Source organism: Narcine bancroftii, chromosome 8 (assembly GCF_036971445.1).
Source record: "Narcine bancroftii isolate sNarBan1 chromosome 8, sNarBan1.hap1, whole genome shotgun sequence".
Lineage (NCBI taxonomy): Eukaryota > Metazoa > Chordata > Chondrichthyes > Torpediniformes > Narcinidae > Narcine > Narcine bancroftii.
Window position 1 is genome coordinate 76,678,887 of NC_091476.1, and position 20,061 is coordinate 76,698,947.

A 20,061-nucleotide genomic window follows, 5' to 3' on the forward strand; every position below is an offset into this window, starting at 1 on the left:
GGTAATGGTAATGGTGGAGGTCAGTGCCATGGGGTGGTAATGGTAATGGTAGAGGTCAGTGCCATGGGGTGGTAATGGAAATGGTGGAGGTCAGTGCCATGGGGTGATAATGGAAATGATGGAGGTCAGTGCCATGGGGTGGTAATGGTAATGGTGGAGGTCAGTGCCATGGGGTGGTAATGGAAATGATGGAGGTCAGTGCCATGGGGTGGTAATGGTAATGGTGAAGGTCAGTGCCATGGGGTGGTAATGGTAATGGTGGAGGTCAGTGCCATGGGGTAGTAATGGTAATGGTAGAGGTCAGTGCCATGGGGTGGTAATGGAAATGGTGGAGGTCAGTGCCATGGGGTGATAATGGAAATGATGGAGGTCAGTGCCATGGGGTGGTAATGGTAATGGTGGAGGTCAGTGCCATGGGGTGGTAATGGAAATGATGGAGGTCAGTGCCATGGGGTGGTAATGGTAATGGTGAAGGTCAGTGCCATGGGGTGGTAATGGTAATGGTGAAGGTCAGTGCCATGGGGTGGTAATGGTGAAGGTCAATGTCATGGGATGGTAATGGTGGTCAGTGCCATGGGGTGGTAATGGTGGAGGTCAGTGCCATGGGGTGATAGTCATGTAAGCCTGTAAGAGCGTCTGCAGACCCAGGGATTGTAGTTGACTGGTTTGTTAACAACAAATAATCAGTAGTGTGCAACGTGGAACAGGTTACGTTCTGTTTAGTCCTTGATTTATGCAGAAAGAAATTGGAGCTGGAGTGGGGGAAGCATGGAAACACCACACAGACAGCACCCAAGGTCCCAATCAAACCCGGGACGGAGCTGCGAGGCACCGGTGCTGTCTGGTGGGCCAACCCTCCACCCTTCTTATTGAGTAAAGCCTACCGAGATTGGTGCGGCCCAGCCAAATCAGTGATGGATGTGACGGGGATACCCACCTGATCACGGTCGGGAAGAATTCTGCTGTGTGCAGGTAAGCACAGGCATAGGCTGCAGCCAGACTGCCCTTCCCCACCGCTGCCAGTGCAGTGTGTAAGGTCTGCATTTCTGTAAGAGAGATGGGGCAAGAGAAATGTCAGTCTCTGGCTGAAATGTATCACCTTGGCATCTATTAATCAGATCTGAAAATAGCAAATATAGTAAACCCCCCCCCCCCCCCCCCCCACCGTATCCAGCACACATGTGGTTTGGTAGATGCCAAATAAATTAATTTTCCGGATGCTTGAGACTTACTCTTGCAATGCCTGCATTAAGAATAAGCAGTTTAAAAGACAAAAGGACTAGACTGTACTTTCACTGAACAAACTTCACTTGCATGAATATATCATGGAATAGGTGCCCTGTGGTTGGTAAGGAGTTACTTATAGTGGTACGTGAGCAGAAAGAGAAAAGGTTGAGAACCCCTGGTGTAACCTATTTCTTTGTGATTTCCTGTTATATTTTCTCTATTGGTACATTGCCCACCAAGCTAGCTGTTTGAGTCAGTCCAAGCATGCCTGGGCATGCACTCAGTGCAGGTTTGAAGACCTGCTAGAGATGCCGGATAAAAATCACAGGGAAGGTATTTAGTCGTTCATTGTCATCCAATTGTCTAAGTACAACCTGACAAAACAGCGGGTACAAAAACACACAGACATAACACACATGCAGGGACACAATACATATGCAGGACAAGTATTTCATCGATATACAAAAATAAACAAATAAATGTTGTTTCGCGACTATGAGAGTCTCAGATGGTTAATGTGAGCAGTTCTTCTGGTCGTTCCGCGCTCTCACTGCCTGTGGAAATGCTGAACAATCTACCGCTCCTGCTAAATATTAAAACTGTCACAGGTAGATAGGGTTTGGAAGATTTGCTTTCATAAAGCAAAGTACTGAGTCCAGGAGTTGGGATGTTATGGTAAAGTTGTATAAGACATTGGTGAGGCCAAATTTAGAGGATTGGGTGCAGTTTTGGTCATCAAACTACAGGACATACATGGTGAATAGTCGGGCACTGAGGAGTGTGGTAGAACAGAGGGATCTGGGGACACAGATACATAATTCCCTCAAAGTGGCGTCACAGAGAGGAGTCACGTGATGGAGTAGTGGCCGGACGGTGAACTCCAGCCCTCTCCAGAAAAGTCAGAAAAAACAAAGCAAAACACAAAGGCACAAAAATAAAAATCAAAGTAAAGTGAATATAAAGGTGGAAAGAAGATGGCGATGAAAAAAGAAAAGTCGAAACCAACGGTAAGAAGAGAGGAAGAGAAGACAACGGAAGATGAAGGAAAAGGCCATACCTGTTCGAAGAGGCCCGCGGTGGAGAGAGAAACCCGCTCCCTCAGGTCGGTAGAAAGTGGACTACAAAAATGGCTCGCTGAGCCGAGTAAAAGTGCGCAACTGTGCATGCGCGACTCCTCGCGCATGCGCGATGCGCATGAAAAAAAACACACCGACGGGAGGGGTGACCAGCTGGGGAGTCGATCTCCACAGCCGGCAATGACAGCTGCAGAACACCTGCAGCAAGAGGAGAACATAGAAGACAACGAAAACAAGAAAGAAGAGAAGAAAAGGGCCACAAAGAAACAACAGAGGCCAACCCAGAGGAAGAAGAAGAGGAAGAGGAAGAGTACAGTGAAATAGAAGAAGAAGGGAAAGGCAAGATAAAGGATATACTTTCTCTTATTAAAGAATACATGGAGTCATTTAAAGAATGGCAAGCGCAAGAATTTAATGATTTAAGAAGAAGAATAAACAATACAGAGGAGAAAATGAATAAAATAGATATGACCTTATCAGAAATGGGAAAAAGAATGGACAAGGTGGAAGAACGAGAAGCAGCAGTAGAAATGGAGGTAGAGGACTTAAAAAAGAAATTAGAGGAATCTAATAAAAAAGTTAAAGAGACACAAGAGCTGTTAGCTCAGAAAATAGATATAATGGAAAATTATAACAGAAGAAATAACATAAAGATAGTGGGCCTTAAGGAAGATGAAGAAGGCAAGAATATGAGAGAGTTTATAAAAGATTGGATCCCTAGGATCCTAGGATGTCCAGAACTACAGCAAGAAATGGAAATAGAAAGGGCACATAGAGCATTGGCCTTTAAACCACAATCACAACGAAAGCCAAGATCTGTTTTAGTAAAATTCCTAAGATATACTACGAGAAAAGATACTGGAGAAAACAATGGAAAAAGTAAGAGAGGACAATAAGCCACTGGAGTACAAAGGGCAAAAAATCTTCATTTATCCAGATATAAGTTTTGAACTCCTGAAGAAGAGAAAGGAGTCCAATACAGCAGAGGCGATTTTATGGAAGAAAGGATATCAATTTATACTAAAGCATCCAGCGGTATTGAAAATATTTATTCCAGGACAACAAAACAGACTATTCTCGGATCCAGAGGAAGCACGAAAATTTGCAGAACAATTACAAAATAGACTGAGAGATAAAGACGTGTAACGAGAGTACAAAAGACTGCGAACTAAAAAGACATAAGTTTTGAACTCCTGAAGAAGAGGAAGGAGTTCAAAACATCGAAAACGATCTTATGGAAAAAAACTATTCTTGGATCCAGAGGAAGCAAGGAAATTTGCAGAACAACTACAAAACAAACAGAGAGATGAAGACATGTAAATAAGAGTAAAAATGACCACGATTTATATGTATGTGGGTAAAGAGGTATATGTGTGTATATGTATAATGTGCATGCATGAATGTATCCGTATTTAGAGGAAAATATAGATAGTATAGACAAGAATTAATAAGGGAAGGAAAAGGAATAGAGGGAATAAGGAGGGAATTAAAAGAGTGACCTTTGTCACATATGAAAAGTGAAATCTTTTCTGGGGGTGGGGCTGGGTGGGGGGGTGTTACGGTCACTGCAAAATCAGCTGATGCTTGTGAGTGAATTCGCAAATCCAAATGGAAAGGGGAGATGTGGTTGTCCGACAAGGGATAAAGGACAACTCAGAAGGGGAAGGGGGGATTGGGGCTAAAGAAGTTTTAAATAGGAGAATAAGGAAAATGTTTGATGTTTTAGGAATGTTGTCTTATAAAGTGTTCAAAACAAGAAAACAGAAATGGATAAGAAGGAAAGGTAATGATGGAGAAACGGAAAGGGAAGATAAACAAAGTATAAAATGGCTACGTTGAACTATATGACTTTAAATATTAATGGAATACATAACCAAATTAAAAGGAAGAAACTGCTAAATTTACTGAAAAAAGAAAAAATTGATATAGCATTTGTGCAAGAAACACATTTAACTGAATTGGAGCATAAGAAATTAAAGAGAGATTGGGTAGGACACGTAACAACAGCATCGTATAATTCAAAAGCAAGAGGAGTAGCTATATTAATTAGTAAAAATGTGCCATTTAAAATAGATGAGGAAATAATAGATCCAGCAGGGAGATATGTAATGATAAAATGTCAGATATATTCGGAGTTTTGGAATCTACTCAATGTATATTCACCTAACGAAGAAGATCAAAAGTTTATGCAAGATATCTTTTTGAAGATAGCAGATACGCAGGGGAACATATTAATAGGAGGGGATTTCAACCTGAATTTGGATTCAAATATGGACAAAACTGGGAAAAAAATTAACAGAAAGAACAAAGTAACCAAATTTATAATTAAATCGATGGAAGAAATGCAACTTTTGGATATATGGAGGAAACAACACCCAAAGGAAAAGGAATATTCATATTACTCGGCTAGACATAAAACATACTCAAGAATAGATCTATTTTTGTTATCAGCTCGTATGCAAGATAGAGTAAAAAAACCAGAATATAAAGCTAGAATACTATCGGACCATTCACCCTTAATATTGACAGTAAAGTTAGAGGACATCCCTCCAAGAATGTATCTTCTTTCTTTGGCTTGGCTTCGCGGACGAAGATTTATGAAGGGGGTAAAAAGTCCACGTCAGCTGCAGGCTCGTTTGTGGCTGACAAGTCCGATGCGGGACAGGCAGACACGATTGCAGCGGTTGCAAGGGAAAATTGGTTGGTTGGGGTTGGGTGTTGGGTTTTTCCTCCTTTGCCTTTTGTCAGTGAGGTGGGCTCTGCGGTCTTCTTCAAAGGAGGTTGCTGCCCGCCAAACTGTGAGGCGCCAAGATGCACGGTTTGAGGCGCACATTAGGGTTAGGGTTAGGGTTGGAGATTTAAACCCCATGTTACTTAAAAGGCAGGATTTTAGAGAATTTATTGAAAAACAAATTAAAATGTATTTTTAAATAAATACGGAATCAGTGGAAGATAAGTTTATACTATGGGATGCAATGAAAGCATTCATTAGAGGGCAAATAATAAGTTATGTAACCAAGATGAAGAAGGACTATAATCAGGAAACAGAGCAGTTGGAAAGGGAAATAGTAAATATAGAAAAAGAATTAGTAATGAAGGAAGATATCACTAAAAGAAGAGAATTGGCGGATAAAAAAATAAAATATGAAACACTACAAACATATAAGGTGGAGAAAAATATTATGAAGACAAAACAGAAATATTATGAACTAGGTGAAAAAACGCACAAAATCCTAGCATGGCAGCTTAAGACAGAACAAGTTAAGAAAATGGTATTGGCATCAAGGAAAAAAGACAAACAAATTACATATAATCCAAAAGAAATTAAGGAAAACTTTAGAGAATTCTATGAACAATTATACCGAACTGAAAACGAAGGGAAAGAAGGGAAAATAGATGAATTTTTGACTAAAATTGAACTACCAAAACTACAAATAGAGGAACAAAATAAATTAACAGAGCCATTTGGAATAGTAGAAATACAAGAGATAATAAAAAAATTACCAAATAATAAGACACCAGGAGAGGATGGATTCCCAATGGAATTCTATAAAACATTTAAAGACTTATTAATTCCGCCCCTCCTGGAAGTAATCAACCAGATTGATAAAATGCAAAGCTTACCAGATTCATGTAAAACAGCAATAATTACAGTAATACTAAAGCAAGGGAAAGATCCACTCACACCAGCGTCATATAGACCAATATCTTTACTTAACACAGATTATAAGATTATAGCTAAATTATTAGCAAACAGATTAGCAGAGTATGTACCGAAACTGGATTTATCAAAAAAAGACGCACAACAGACAATATTTGTAAATTTATTAACTTAATTCATGCAGTAGAAGGGAATAAAGCACCAACAATAGCAGTTGCTTTAGACGCAGAGAAGGCCTTTGACAGAGTAGAATGGAATTATTTGTTCAAAGTATTGCAAAAATTTAGTTTACCGGAGAAGTATATTAATTGGATTAAAGCATTATATAAGGGACCATTAGCGAAAGTGACAGTAAATGGACATGTATCAAAGCAATTTAACTTAAGCAGGTCAACACGACAGGGATGCCCACTATCACCTTTATTATTTGCGTTAGCTATAGAACCACTAGCAGAATTGATAAGAACAGAAAATAATATAAAAGGGATAAAAATAAAAGACAAGGAATATAAAATCAGTTTATTTGCAGATGATGTTATAGTATACTTAACAGAACCAGAACTATCAATAAAAGAATTACATAAGAAATTGAAGGAATATGGAGAAGTGTCGGGTTACAAGATCAACGTAAATAAAAGTGAAGCAATGCCTATGAATGATGCGGATTTTTCAAAATTTAAGAAAGAATCACCATTTAGATGGCAAATGCAAGCAATAAGATACCTAGGTGTACAAATAAACAAAAATCTCGGCCAACTATATAAACTCAATTATTATCCACTAATGAAAAAATTACAGGATGATTTAGAGCATTGGAAAGATTTACCATTAACACTAATAGGAAGGATAAACTGTATTAAAATGAACATTTTTCCAAGGATATTATACCTATTTCAGGCATTGCCAATACAACTGACAGAGAAATTCTTCAAGGAGTTAAAGAAAATAATCAGGAAATTTTTATGGAAAGGGGGGAAACCGAGGATAGCACTAGATAAATTAACAGAATGGTATAAACAAGGAGGCTTACAACTGCCAAACTTTAAAAATTATTATAGAGCCGCACAATTAAGATACCTATCAGATTTTTATCAAACAAGGGAAAAGCCAGATTGGACGAGATTAGAATTAGATAAAATAGGGGAAAAGACACCTGAACACATATTATATAAATGGGATGAAAAATTGGTACAACATAGAAGTTCTCCAGTATTACATCATCTACTCAATATTTGGAAGAAGATTCATGTAGAAAGAAATAAAACAAATTATCAATTGCCAAAACTAATATTGACGCAAAACAAGTTACTCCCTTTTACAATAGACAACCTTTCCTTTAGAGAATGGGAGAAAAAAGGGATTAAAAGAATAGAAAATTGTTTTTCAGGAAATAGATTATTATCCTTTGAACAAATGAAAGATAAATACAATATAACTCAAGATACAGCACTGGCATATTACCAATTGAGATCCTACTTGAAGGATAAATTAGGAAGCAGTTTGAGTTTGCCAGCGGGAAGTAACTTTGAATATGTGATTACAGATACAATGATAATCAAAAGATTTATAACAAATATGTATATTAAACTGCAAGAAAAGGAGAATGAGGAAACAAGTGGTAAAACTAAACAAAAATGGGAACAGGATTTAAATATAAAGATAAAAAAGGAAACATGGGAGAAGTTATGCTCTGGAACGATGAGAAATACAATAAATACGAGGTTACGTATGATACAATATAACTGGATACACAGGCTATACATTACACCTCAAAAGTTAAATAAATGGGACCCAACAGTATCTGATAGATGTTTTCGATGTAAAAAAGAAATGGGAACAACAATTCATGCAATCTGGACATGTGAGAAAGTAGAAAAATTTTGGGAAGATCTAAATCGGATATTAAATAAAATAACAGAAAACAATATACCAAAGAATCCAGAGATCTTTCTCCTAAGTAACATAAAAAACAAAGAATTTGGAATTGATTTGGAGGATGCACAAAAAAGATTTGTTAAGATAGCTCTAGCCGTAGCAAAAAAATGTATTGTGTCAACCTGGAAATCGGAAGATAATTTGAAAATACAACAATGGTATATAGAAATGAATAAATGTATTCCATTAGAAAAAATAACATATAGTTTAAGAAATAATATTGAAATATTCGAACAAATATGGGAGCCTTATATTAAACACAATAGCGAAAACCTACCGGGGACAATCACTACCTAAGTTAACGGAAGGAAAAGGAAATGAAAAGAATGGACTCAGTGGAATTTCTGGTGTATTTTTATTGAATGACAACATTGTCTGACTGGTTTAATGTATCCTAGATTTTATACCTTAAATGGACGGGAGGGGGGAGGTGGGGAGGGTGGGAGGGGAGGAGGGGGGGGGGGGGAAGAAAATGAAATTGTATATGTGTGAAAAGGAAAAAATGTGTATCATGGTTAATGTGATTTATGGTGTGAAAAATAAAAAATTATTTAAAAAAAAAGTGGCGTCACAGGTGGACAGGGTTGTAGAGAGAGCTTTTGGCAAATTGGCCTTCATAAATCAAAAGTATTGAGTCCAGGAGTTGGGATGATGTGGTAAAGTTGTACAAGACATTGGTGAGGTCAAATTTGGAGAATTGTGTGCAGTTTTGGTCACCGAATGATAGGAAAGATATCAATAGGATGGAAAGAGCGCTATATTATTGGAAGTTTGTTGGCTACTGTCAATGCCAGGTATCGATCAGCTGTAGCTCGCCCCACAGAAATTGCACCAGTATAAACCCAAGCTTTAGGTGTGGGATAGAGGTTAGTTCCTTCTTTCATTCTACCCGGCTCTGCACGAAAGTGAGACCTTTCTGGTGTGACCTTTGTGATGTAAGATGTCTTCTGGGGAACTTTACAAGTGCGGGTAGATCGCTAACTAAATCCACAGAAATCGCCTGATGTGTTGGCCAGGAAATATACAGCAGTGACATGGAAATCTGACTCCCCTCTCCTCAGAAATGAACAGCTGCATTCCCCATGAAAAGGTCACATGCAGTCTTAGGAGGGGATATACCCCGCTTTCTAAAAATCTGGCAGCCCGAGTTAGAGCATATAGGTACCTCACTGGTGCCACCATAGGGTTCCGATCTCTACTGGCTAGCCCGCAGACTTCTGTACTGATTTTAATGTGGTACTATCATGTCTCCGTGTCTTTCACTGTACACACTGACGATGTGATTTGTCTGCTTCTTCAATTTTTCCTTCTGTTTAATTGGACATGCAGAGGGAAGGAGTTGGAGGGAGGGGTGTTCTTGATGTTTTACTTTTTGTATGGCTATTGATTGTTAAATATATTTAAAATGATGTAAAAGATTACAAAAAATATAGGATAGAAGGAGCGCAGAGAAGATTTATGAGGATGTTGCCCGGACTTTGGGAACTGAGTTACAGGAAAAGGTTATTCCCTGGAGTAGAGCAGAACGAGGGGAGATTTGATGGAGGTGTTTAAAATGATGAGGGCAACAGACAGTGTAAATGTAGGTCAGCTTTTTCCACTGAGGGTCACTGAGGTACAAACCAGAGGATATGGGTTATTGGTGAAAGGGGAAAGGTTTAGGGGGAACTTCTTCATGTAGAGAGCGGTGGGGTGTGGAATGAGCTGAAGTGGTGAATACGGGGTCAATTTTAACCTTTTTTTTTAAGAAGTACATGGATGGGAGGGCTGTGGACTGGGTGCAGGTCAGTGTGACAAGGGAGTAAAATGGTTCGGCACAGACCAGAAGGGCCAAATGGGCCTGTTTCTGTGCTGTAATGTTCCGTGGGTCTAATTACTGGGATGAAGAGAATTAGCCGTGAATGATTAGTTCCACCCGAAGTTTCAGTGACTTGTTTCAGCATTGCCAGGTGCAGGTGCTGACCGGCCTCAGTGCAGGGCACGTTTTGGAAATTGAAGCCTCAGCCTGCTTCCACACAGAGCTCCATATCGTTCGGATGCTGGGGTGACCTGTACAAGGCAACTCACTCCCCACCCAGCTGAGATTTCGATTGGTCAAGAAAAAAAACGAAAGCGTAATTCCTTACCTTTCGGGATGAAGATATTTATTAATATAATGATCCCCGCCAGGATGAAGGAGGAACTTTGTGTGAAGCATCTGCCCATGTAGTTCAAGAGGAGGAAGGTGATGAATTGGGCGGGGATGTCAACTGCTCCAAATATGACCTGGATGAGGTAAATGTTGGCTCCGAATCCTTGCAGATCTATCGACAACCCATAATACGAGAAGCCCAATGCAAACCTGTGGTGCGGGTAGGAGGAGGGAAGGGTGGAATGAACCCAGTTGCAACAGGCGATTAGCCCACCGCGACCCACACATCTTGGCACGTGGAAGGAAACCAGAGCAGGGGAGGGGAGGGTGAAACTCACGCAGTCACAGAGCGGGAAAACTCCACTCAGGCAGCGCCGGAGATGGGGGATTGAACTGGGGGGTTGATGGAATTGAGAGGCAGCAGTACTGAGAACTTGTCCACTGTCACATATCCAGGCCTTTAACCCAATTAATTTATGCTTCAAGAGAGTGAAACACGAAAGTCTTCAGACGCATTTATTGTAGTAAAAACACATTTAATTAGGGGATTGAATTAAAAAGTAGCAAGGTCACATTGCAGCTCTGTAAATCTCTGGTGAGACCACACGGGGGATTGTGTTCAGTTCTGGTCACCTCATTACAGGGAGGATGTGGACACTGTGGAGAGGGGGCAGAGGAGATTCACCAGGATGTTGCCTGGATTGGGAAACAAATCTCATGAGGTGAGGTCGGCAGAGCTGGGACTTTTCTCTCTGGAGCGAAGAAGGATGAGAGGAGACTTGATAGAGGTCAACAAGATTCTGAGAGGCGTAGACATGGTGGACAGCCAACGCCTGTTTCCCAGGGTGGGATCAGCAAACACCAGAGGATGTTTGTACAAAGTGAAGGGAGGGAAGTTTAGGGGAGATGTCAGGGGGAAGTTTTTTTTTACATAGAGAGTTGTGGGGGCCTGGATTGCCTTGCCGGGGGTGGGTTGGAGGCTGAAATATTGGGGGCATTTAAGAGACTCTTAGATAGGGACATAGATGAAAGAGAAATCAAGGGTTACGGAGTAGGGAGGGTATAGGTTTTATATTGGAAAATATGGGTCTGCACAACATTAAAGGCCGAAGGGCCTGTACTGTGCTGTGATATTCTACAAAGCTGGAGAAACTCAGCAACTCAGAAACCCTTGCGGCCCATAGGCCCATGCCGCCCAATTAACCTACAACCCCCGTACGCTTTGAACGGTTGGAGGAAACCAGAGCCCCCGCAGACACGGGGAGATTGTGCCAACTCCTTACAGACAGCACGGGATTCAGACCTTGGTCCCGGTCGCTGACACCGTAACAATGTGGCACTAACCTCTACATGAACTGTTCCGTCCTTTAAAATATTCTTCCTGTTTACAAGTAGCAACTTACCAAACAAACGTGCTAGAGAAGGTTAATCTACGTATTTCAGGGGTCCGGAAGAGATCTAACAAACTGTAAGATTCTCTGACATTTGACAGATCTTCCTCCATTTTCAGTCTGAGGATCTGTAGAACAGACAGGATAAATTGAATTGGCCGCATTTCATTCATCTCGCTGCACCTCTCATCCTGACGTACAAAAATGGGGCAGCACCTCCTGGAATTCTGAACTAGCAGCAGGATTTTGGCGTCTCCCCCTGTCTGCTTGAGGCACCTTTGCCCCAGGAAGAAATTAAATCCATCAGTAGAAGTCCAACAATCCAGCATTCCGTTGTTCAGAAACCCTGTTGACCTGGCAAATGGCTCCAGTCAACTGGAGTCTCGGAGGCAAATAGGGATGACTGTAATGAGATGCTCCTGGCTCGGACTTGTTGGGATTTAGGGGAATGGCGGGGGTGGGGGGGGTGGAGGAATCTCATTAAAACATTTTGAATGTTAACAGAGTCAATGTAGAAAGGTTGTTTCCCTTGGTGGGATGGCCCAGGACAAGAGGGCACAACGTCAGGATTGAAGAGTGTCCACTGAGAACAGGAATTTCTTGAGCTAGAGGGTCATTGGGTATATTTAAGGCAGAAATTGATAGGTTCTTGATAAGCCAGGACATTACAGGTTATGGGGAAATGGTGGGGAAGATTTGATGGGCTGAATGGCCTAGTTCTGCTTCAATGTCTTATGATGTTATGGTCTTATGGTTTTGAGAGGTTGGTCATGGCCAGAATTAACGAACCTCAGAAAAGACCTGAACCCACTATAAATACCGACCACCTCAACCGTTCTACCACAGCAGATGCAATCTCACTGGCTCTCCATATAGCTCTGGACAACAGTAGCACCTACATCAGGCTGCTCTTTGTTGACTATGGCTCATCTTTCAACACCATCCACCCTCAGTGCTGGTCGACAACCCTGGGCCTTTGGAACCCCCCCCACCCCGCAACTGGATCCTTCACTTCCTCATTGGAAGACCACAGTCAGTACCAATCGGAAAAAATGTCTCCTCCTCACTGTTGATCAACACAGACGCACCTCAAAGGGTGAGTGGTGGGCGTGCGGAACGAGCTGCCAGCTGAAGTGGTGAATGCAGACTTAATTTGAACATTTGAGAAGAATTTGGCCAGGTTCATGGATGGGAGGGTATGGAGGGATATGGAGTGGGTGCAGGTCAGTGGAACTAGGCAGAAAAATGGTCCATCACAGACTAGAAGGGCCAAAGGTCCCTGTTTCTATGCTGTAATGTTCTGTGACATTAAATTTTCACCAAAATCAATCTTTTCTGATTCACAGCGCATAATATTGTTAACCAGGATCTGTCAATCCATTCATGACATCAAAATGATAGAAAAGAGTGTACCTCGAGGTGGACGTCAACACAGTAATAACACACGACAACGCTGGAGGAACTTGGCTGGTCTCACAGCGTCCGCAGCAGGTAAAGATATATTATCGACCTTTCAGGGCTGAGCCCTTCTTCAAGGTATGAGCAAAGACTGAAGATAGGCCAGGGGAGGCGACCAGACCAACAAAAGGCATTAGTTGGGTAAGGGAAGAGGAGAGGTGGGAATTGATATTGGTCCTGTGAAAGGAGACAGGGAAAAGGGGAGAGAGAGGTAGAGTTAGAGAGATAGAAGGAGGGAGGGAGAGGGAGGGCAGGAGGGGGAGAGAGGGAGGACGGGAGGGGAAGAGATGAGAGAGGGATGGAGGGGAAGAGAGAGAAGGAGGGCAGGAGGAGATGAAAGAGAGGGGGGGGGAGAGAGACAGAGAGATAGTCCCCCTCTATGCTGGCACTGATAAAATACCCAAGGGTTAGAAGTTGCTTCAGCAATGAAATGATTCATATGTTAAAAACAGATAAAACTAGCTCTGAATTGTGTTGAAGAGTATTTTGGGATTTTATTTGGGGAACCTGGTGTTTAAGCCACCTCGGTACCTGGACAAAGCACTGATATAAGTGATCAATTTTAGTAGGGTTTAAAAAAAAACACGTAATAACACCACCTAATCAAATCATGGACCTTACCATGAGTTCATTTATTCACTAATATCATGAGTTAAGAGAAAGGAGGAGTAAAACTCGAGAATCCGCAGACTCCATGGTTGTCGTAACAACACGATGCTGGAGAAACTCAGCAGGTCTCGCAGCGAACTTTATGCAGCAGAACCAATATTTCGGGCTTGAGCCCTTCGTCAAGGGATGAGCAAAATGTCGGTAGGCCCCCAGGCAAAATGGTGGGGGGAGGGAGAGGGGCAGGTGGAGGAGCACGGTCCCACGGGGAGGGGGATCAGGGAGGGAGGGCACAGCAGCAAATAGGGGGAGGGGGGACACCTCTGTGAATGGGGAGGGAAGGGGGTGGAGAGCTGGAGGGAAGGCGACAGAGGGATGGAGTAAAAGTCTGCAAACCTGGTGATTGAAGGCGGGGGAACAAATCTCTCCGCATCAGTGACAGGGATCTCCCACCGATTTCAGTTCTGCGCCCCACTCCTGCCTCGACGTGTTGGTCCACGGCCTTGTGCACGGTCGACATGGTGAGAGGGATGGTGGGTGGGTGGGAAGGGGCAGGCGAGTGGGAAACCATTTTAAATTTGCACTTACTTCAATGGTGAGCGCCTCCCCCTCCGCCTCCTTGCCGTTGAGTCTGGCCACCTTCTTGAGCTCTTTCAGGGCAGCATCAGCCTTGTCATTCATGATCAGCCATCGGGCAGACTCAGACAGCCACCTTGAGAGGAGCAGTACAATAATGAACCAGGGGAACTGCCTCCAGGAAGCCTTCATGGGGAGAACCAAGAAGGAGTCCCTAACCCAATCTCCTTCGCTCTTTGTTTGACATGAAGATCGGAGGCGTTGTGGACAGTGAGGGAGATTTTCAAATCTGGACCAGCTGGAAAATGGCTGATGGAATTTAATGCAGACAAGTGTGAGGTGTTGCATTTTGGAAGGACAAACCAAGAAAGGATGTACGCGGTGAACGGTCAGGACACTGAGGAGTGGGGTAGAACAGAGAGATCTGGGAATACAGATACATCATTCCCTGAAAGTGGCATCACAGGTGGACAGGGTTGTGGAGAGAGCTTTTGGCATCTTGGCCTTCATAAATCAAAGTATTGAGTCCAGGAGCTGGGATGTTGTGGTCAAGTTGTACAAGACCTTGGTGAGGCCAAATTTGGAGAATTGTGTGCAGTTTTGGTTACTGAACAACAGGAAAGATATCAATCAGATAGAAAGAGGGCAGAGAAGATTTACTCAGATGTTGCCTAGTTGTAATTCAGGTTATGGGGAAATGGTGGGGAACTGAATTACAGGGAAAGGTTAAACTTTATTTCCTGGAGCGTAGAAGAATGAAGGGAAATTTGATCGAGGTGTTTAAAATTATGAGGGGGACAGACAGAGTAAATGTAGACAGGCTTTTCCCACTGAGGGTGGGTGAGATACAAACCAGAGGACATGGGTTAAGAGTGAAAGGGGAAAAGTTTAGGGGGAACTTCTTCCCACAGAGAGTGGTGGAGGTGTGGAATGAGATGAAGTGGTGAATGTGGGCTCAATTTTAACACTGAAGAAGAATTTGGACAGGTACAGGGATGGGAGGGGTATGGAGGGCTGTGGTCTGGGGGAAGATCAGTGGGGTTAATAGTTTGACACAGACTAGAAGGGCTGAATGAGCTGTTTCTGTGCTGTCACGTTCGATGATGGAATGGCGGAACAGACTCGATGGGCTAAATAGCCAACTTCTGCCGCTGTATTTATGGTCTTAGTGCAGCACAGAAAGAGGCTATTCAGCCCTTCGGAGCTGGGCTGGCTTTTGGCACAACCATCCCATCGCCCACACTTCTTTCCCTGCCCAACTTAGCTTGACCAAGGGGCCATATTTTTACAGTCACTCCCCCTCCCCTCCCCCCCCCACCCCCCGAACTGATATTTGGGACATTTGAGGCCAGGAAAAAGTCCAGAGTTGGATCACTCCTTTGCTCACACGCCTGTCTAAGGAAGGAGAGACATTTACCATGAGTAGAGGAAGACGAGAAGAAAGGGCAGGGTCACTGCACACTGAAGCCAATGCCAGTCTCGAACACAGAAAGCCACACCAGCAAGCAGCAGTTGACCAAATGTATAAACATAATTCATGCAAGTGATGACAGAGGTCCTCGTTCGAGTCGGGATCAATTCCAAGACTGCAGGTGAACGAAAGGACAATCAGCATTCCTGAGAAACTCCGCGCTGCAGAATGAAAGACAAGCCTTTCCCTCAGCGCACGCTCTGGATGGGGACCCGCCTCTCAGATGTTGCCCACAGCTACCTCACAAAATGGGTTTCCATCCCAGCACCGGGTATTGCTGGAACAGACAGCATCTATTGCCCATCCCCAGCTACCCCTTGGGAAGGTGAGCTGCTGCCATCCGTGTGGGGAAGGGGGTGAGATCCCTCATTGAACTGTGTGGGGAATGGGGCGAGATCCCTCATTGAACCGTATGGGGAATGGAGAGAAATCCCTCATTGAATCATGCGGGGAATGGGGAAAGATCCCTCATTGAACTGTGTGGGGAATGGGGAGAGATTCCTCATTGAACCGTGTGGGGAATAGAGAGAGATCCCTCATTGAACCGTGTGGGGAATGGGGAGAGATCCCTCATTGAACTGCTGCTATCCGTGTGGGGAAGGGGTCCCAGGACTTAGACCCAGCCACAAGGTGTGAAACAGTGCATTTAGGGGGTTTGAAGGGGAACTGGCAGAGGTTGTTGATGCCATAATCCTTCTGCCTGACCCTTCTTGGTAGTGGTCACCATGGGCTGGTGCTTTGCTGTGGGAGACAGTAACTGTCATGCATTTGCCGATGATCCAGGATTGGGGTCAAATTCTACAACTTCATTTCGCCCTCTTTTTTTTGTCTGGAACAGAATGGGCCATTTCTTCCCAGGTATGTTACTTTTACACTGGGGTAAAGATTCCGATTGTCTAACTTATCTTCTGAGTTCCCTCTGGAAAGTACAACACTCCACTGTCCTCAGCAGTTTCTATAGAATAACTTCCAGGATCGTGGTCTGAAGAGGGTGGGCAAAATCATCGAGGACCCCTTCCACCCTGCACACAGCATCTTTCAGGGGAAGAGATGCAGGAGGATCAGAACCAGCACCACCAGGCTGAGGAACAGCTTCTTCCCACGGGCAGGGAGAACACTGAACGACCCAAGGAACTGTTCACCCTCACCCTCCGAGACCCTCATATGCATGAATCAAAATTTATTTGTACGTATGAATACTTGTCCTGTATACATATTGTGTGTCTGTATGTGTATTATTGTCTGGGTGGGTGTCTGCGTGTTTTGCACCAAGGACCGGAAAACGCTGTTTCGTACTTGTGCAATCGAATGACAATAAACTTGACTTGACCAGACTATCTTGGACTTGGCCTTTTTACTCCTTCTGTGTGTTCCAATCAGTCTCCCCAAGGGATATTTTTAATTTTTAGAGGAGGTTTACTCACCATAAAAGTAGGTGTTGCCTAGGACCCCTGACAACGCCATTCCGCAGAGAAATCTCCCAAAGCAGAAGAGAGGGAAGGAAGGGGAGAACATGCCACAGATTCCGGACACGGCCAGCTGGAAGCTGGACCAGAGCAGGAGATTCCGGCGACCGTACCTGGCATTAGTAAACACGCAGTAAACACCCAACAAGGAAACCCTCACAATGACACACTCATTAATTTAGACATGCAATAAAACCCCTTGGTATCCGGCACCTATGGGAATTGGTAGACGCCGGATAAGTGTGTTTTCTTGTTGCTTGAGACTGGCTCTTACAATGTCTAACTAATACACCTTCATTAAGAATAAACAGTTCAAAAGACAAAAATACGGTCCTTACACTGAACAAACTTCACCTGCATGAATATATAATCCTTAAAGCATTTTACTCGATTTTCAGTCATATTCTTTGAAAACATTTAACCGTCGCTGCATCTGCAGGTTCCTTCCCCTCCACAGGGCCACCCGAAAGACCAACAACAGATAATTAAACCCCCCCCCCCCCCCCATCAAGTTTACAGATGAAGCCTCTGACTGGGGCTAACCGAGCAGGGATAAAGAGACACTTTATGAGAGTTGCCCCAATGGTGGGTGGCATCAACCCGCTCTTCAACTTGGGCAAGGCTGTCGCTGTTTCACACAACTTTATCGAAACAGCTGCTACGAGCAAGGCCTCCGCTGGCTGGATATTTGCTCCCATCTTCACCACAGGCCGACGTGTCACTTTGGGGAACATTTACAATTTTAACCTTACATGTGTTTTTATTGTTTTATTCTTAATTTTTTTAAATGTATTTTCCTCGATTTTTTTTGCTGGATGCTTGAATTCTGGATACCAGGGGTTCGACTGTACATCCAGCACGGTAACAGACCCTTCCGGCCCATGAGCCCATTCCGCCCAATTTACACCCAAATGACCTACTCCCAGTACGTTTCGAATGGTGGGGGGAAACCGGAGCCCGGGGAAAAACCCACGCAGACACGGGGAAAATGTGCAAACTTCATACAGACAACGCAGGATTCGAACCCCGGTCGCTGGCGCTGTAACAGCATGGTGCCAACAACGCTAAAATTTAAAAATAAATGTGGATGCTGGAGGCCTAAAATAAAAGAAGAAACTGGTGGAAACTCACAGAGGCAGTGCAGGCAGATCCAGAACCAGTCAGCCATTGAAGGGTCTCAGGCTTTCTCCTACCACAGATGCTGCCTAGCCAGCTGAGTGCTTCCTGCATTTTCTTTGTGCATCCCTTATCTCACTGGCTCACCTCGACAGCAAAGATGCATACATCTGGATGCTGTTTATTGACCACAGTTTGGCATTTAACACCATCATCCCCCTCAAAACTGATCAGCAGATTCCTAGGCTTCACTGTGTAATTGGATCCTGGATTTCCTCACCTCCAGACCACAGTCAGTGAGGATCGGTGAGAATGTCTCCACAATCTCCATCAGTGCCCCTGTGGGGCACCACAGGGCTGTGTTCTTAGCCCCTGCTCTACTCACGTTACACCTTTGACGTGGCTCAGGATGACAACACCGCCATCAACAGATTCGCTGGCTGTACCACGGGAGGGTTTATATATATAGGGGCCATGAGCCAGCAAACAGGAGGGAGGCTGAAAATGTGGCCAAATGGTGCACCAACAACAACCTCGCACTCAACGTCACCAAAACCAAGGAGCTGGTTGTGGACCAGGAAGGGATAACCAGAGGTGAACGATCCAGTGATCACTTGGAGATCAGAGTTGGGGAAGGTGAGCACATTTAAATCCTTGGGAGTCACCATCTGGGAGGATCTTTCCTGGACCCAACACACTAATGGCATCGTGAAGAAAGCCCATGAGCACCTCTACTTCCTCAGGAGTTTGCGGAGGTTCAGTATGACATCTACAGAGGTGTGGGGAAAGTGTGCTGACTGGCTGCATCATGGTCTGGTGCGGGGGACACCGATACCCCCTGATTGTAAAGCCCTACAAAAAGTAGTGGACACAGCCCAGGACATCACAGGCAAAACCCTCCCCCCCACCGTCGAGAACATCTACGGGGAATGCACCCCGCCCAGCACACGCTCTGTTCTCACTGATGCCATCAGTAAAGAGGTCAAGGGGCCACAAGACTCACACCATCAGGTTCAGGACCACCTGCTCCCCCTCTTCCATCAGACTCCTCAACGACAAACTCAATCAGGGACTCATTTATGGACACTTTATTGATTTCTCTCTCTCTGTTTTGCACAGTCAGTTTGTTTACATTTATCTGTTTGCACGTGTAGGTTGTGGACATTTTTTTTTTGCTCTACAAATATGTGGTAATTCTGCCTGGCCAGCAGGGAACAGAACCTCAGGGTTATACGTGATGTCACATATGTACTCTGACAATAAATCTGTAATCAATGACTGGCATAGTAGTGGTTCGCAACCTTTTTCTTTCCACTTTAAGTAATTGGTGCTCTGTGGTTAGTAAGGGGTTGATTAAGGTGATGTGTGGGTGGGAAGGGAAGGTTGAGAATCACTGGTTCAGACCCAATTGTTAATGAAATATTTTGCTTGAGAAAAATTGTCATTGGCCCATTTCCCTTGGAGTTCTGAAATCGAGCTCATAACGAGTTAATGAAGTACGATTAAAACAGTGGCTTTCAAACTTTTTCTTTCCACCCACATCCCACCTTAAGGAATCCCTTACTAATCACAGAGCACCGATGGCACAGGGATTCCTTAAAGTGGGATGTAAGTGGGAAGAAAAAGATTGAGAACCACTGGGCTAAAGATGGGTGTTGTTCCCATGGGTGGGGGAGACCAGAACGAAGGGATATGGCCTCAAGATCCAGGGGAGTAGATTTAGGATGGAGATGAGGAGGAACTACTTTTCCCAGAGGGCGGGGAATCTGTGGAATTCACTGCCCATTGAAGCAGTGGAGGCGACCTCAGTAAATATATTTAAGGCAAGGTTGGATAGATTTTTTACATCATCAGGGAATTAATGGATATGGGGAAAAGGCAGGTCAGTGAAGATGAGCCTCTCGTCAGATCAGCCATGATCTCATTGGCGGAGCAGGCTCGACGGGC

General features: G+C 43.8%; 1 protein-coding gene across 2 annotated transcripts in view; it reads right to left on the reverse strand.

The window, feature by feature from the left end:
- The window catches only part of LOC138740933 (solute carrier family 22 member 6-A-like), a 34,698-nt gene that overhangs the window by 6,591 nt on the left and 8,046 nt on the right, over positions 1 to 20,061 (reverse strand). For both annotated transcript variants that reach the window (XM_069894273.1, XM_069894274.1), the window contains exons 3-8: positions 16,957 to 17,111; positions 15,479 to 15,647; positions 14,074 to 14,197; positions 11,434 to 11,549; positions 10,026 to 10,240; positions 938 to 1,046 (exon numbers count right to left, since the gene is read on the reverse strand). In XM_069894273.1, coding sequence (XP_069750374.1) covers positions 938 to 1,046; positions 10,026 to 10,240; positions 11,434 to 11,549; positions 14,074 to 14,197; positions 15,479 to 15,647; positions 16,957 to 17,111 — 888 coding nt within the window. The remainder of the gene's footprint in view (positions 1 to 937; positions 1,047 to 10,025; positions 10,241 to 11,433; positions 11,550 to 14,073; positions 14,198 to 15,478; positions 15,648 to 16,956; positions 17,112 to 20,061) is intronic.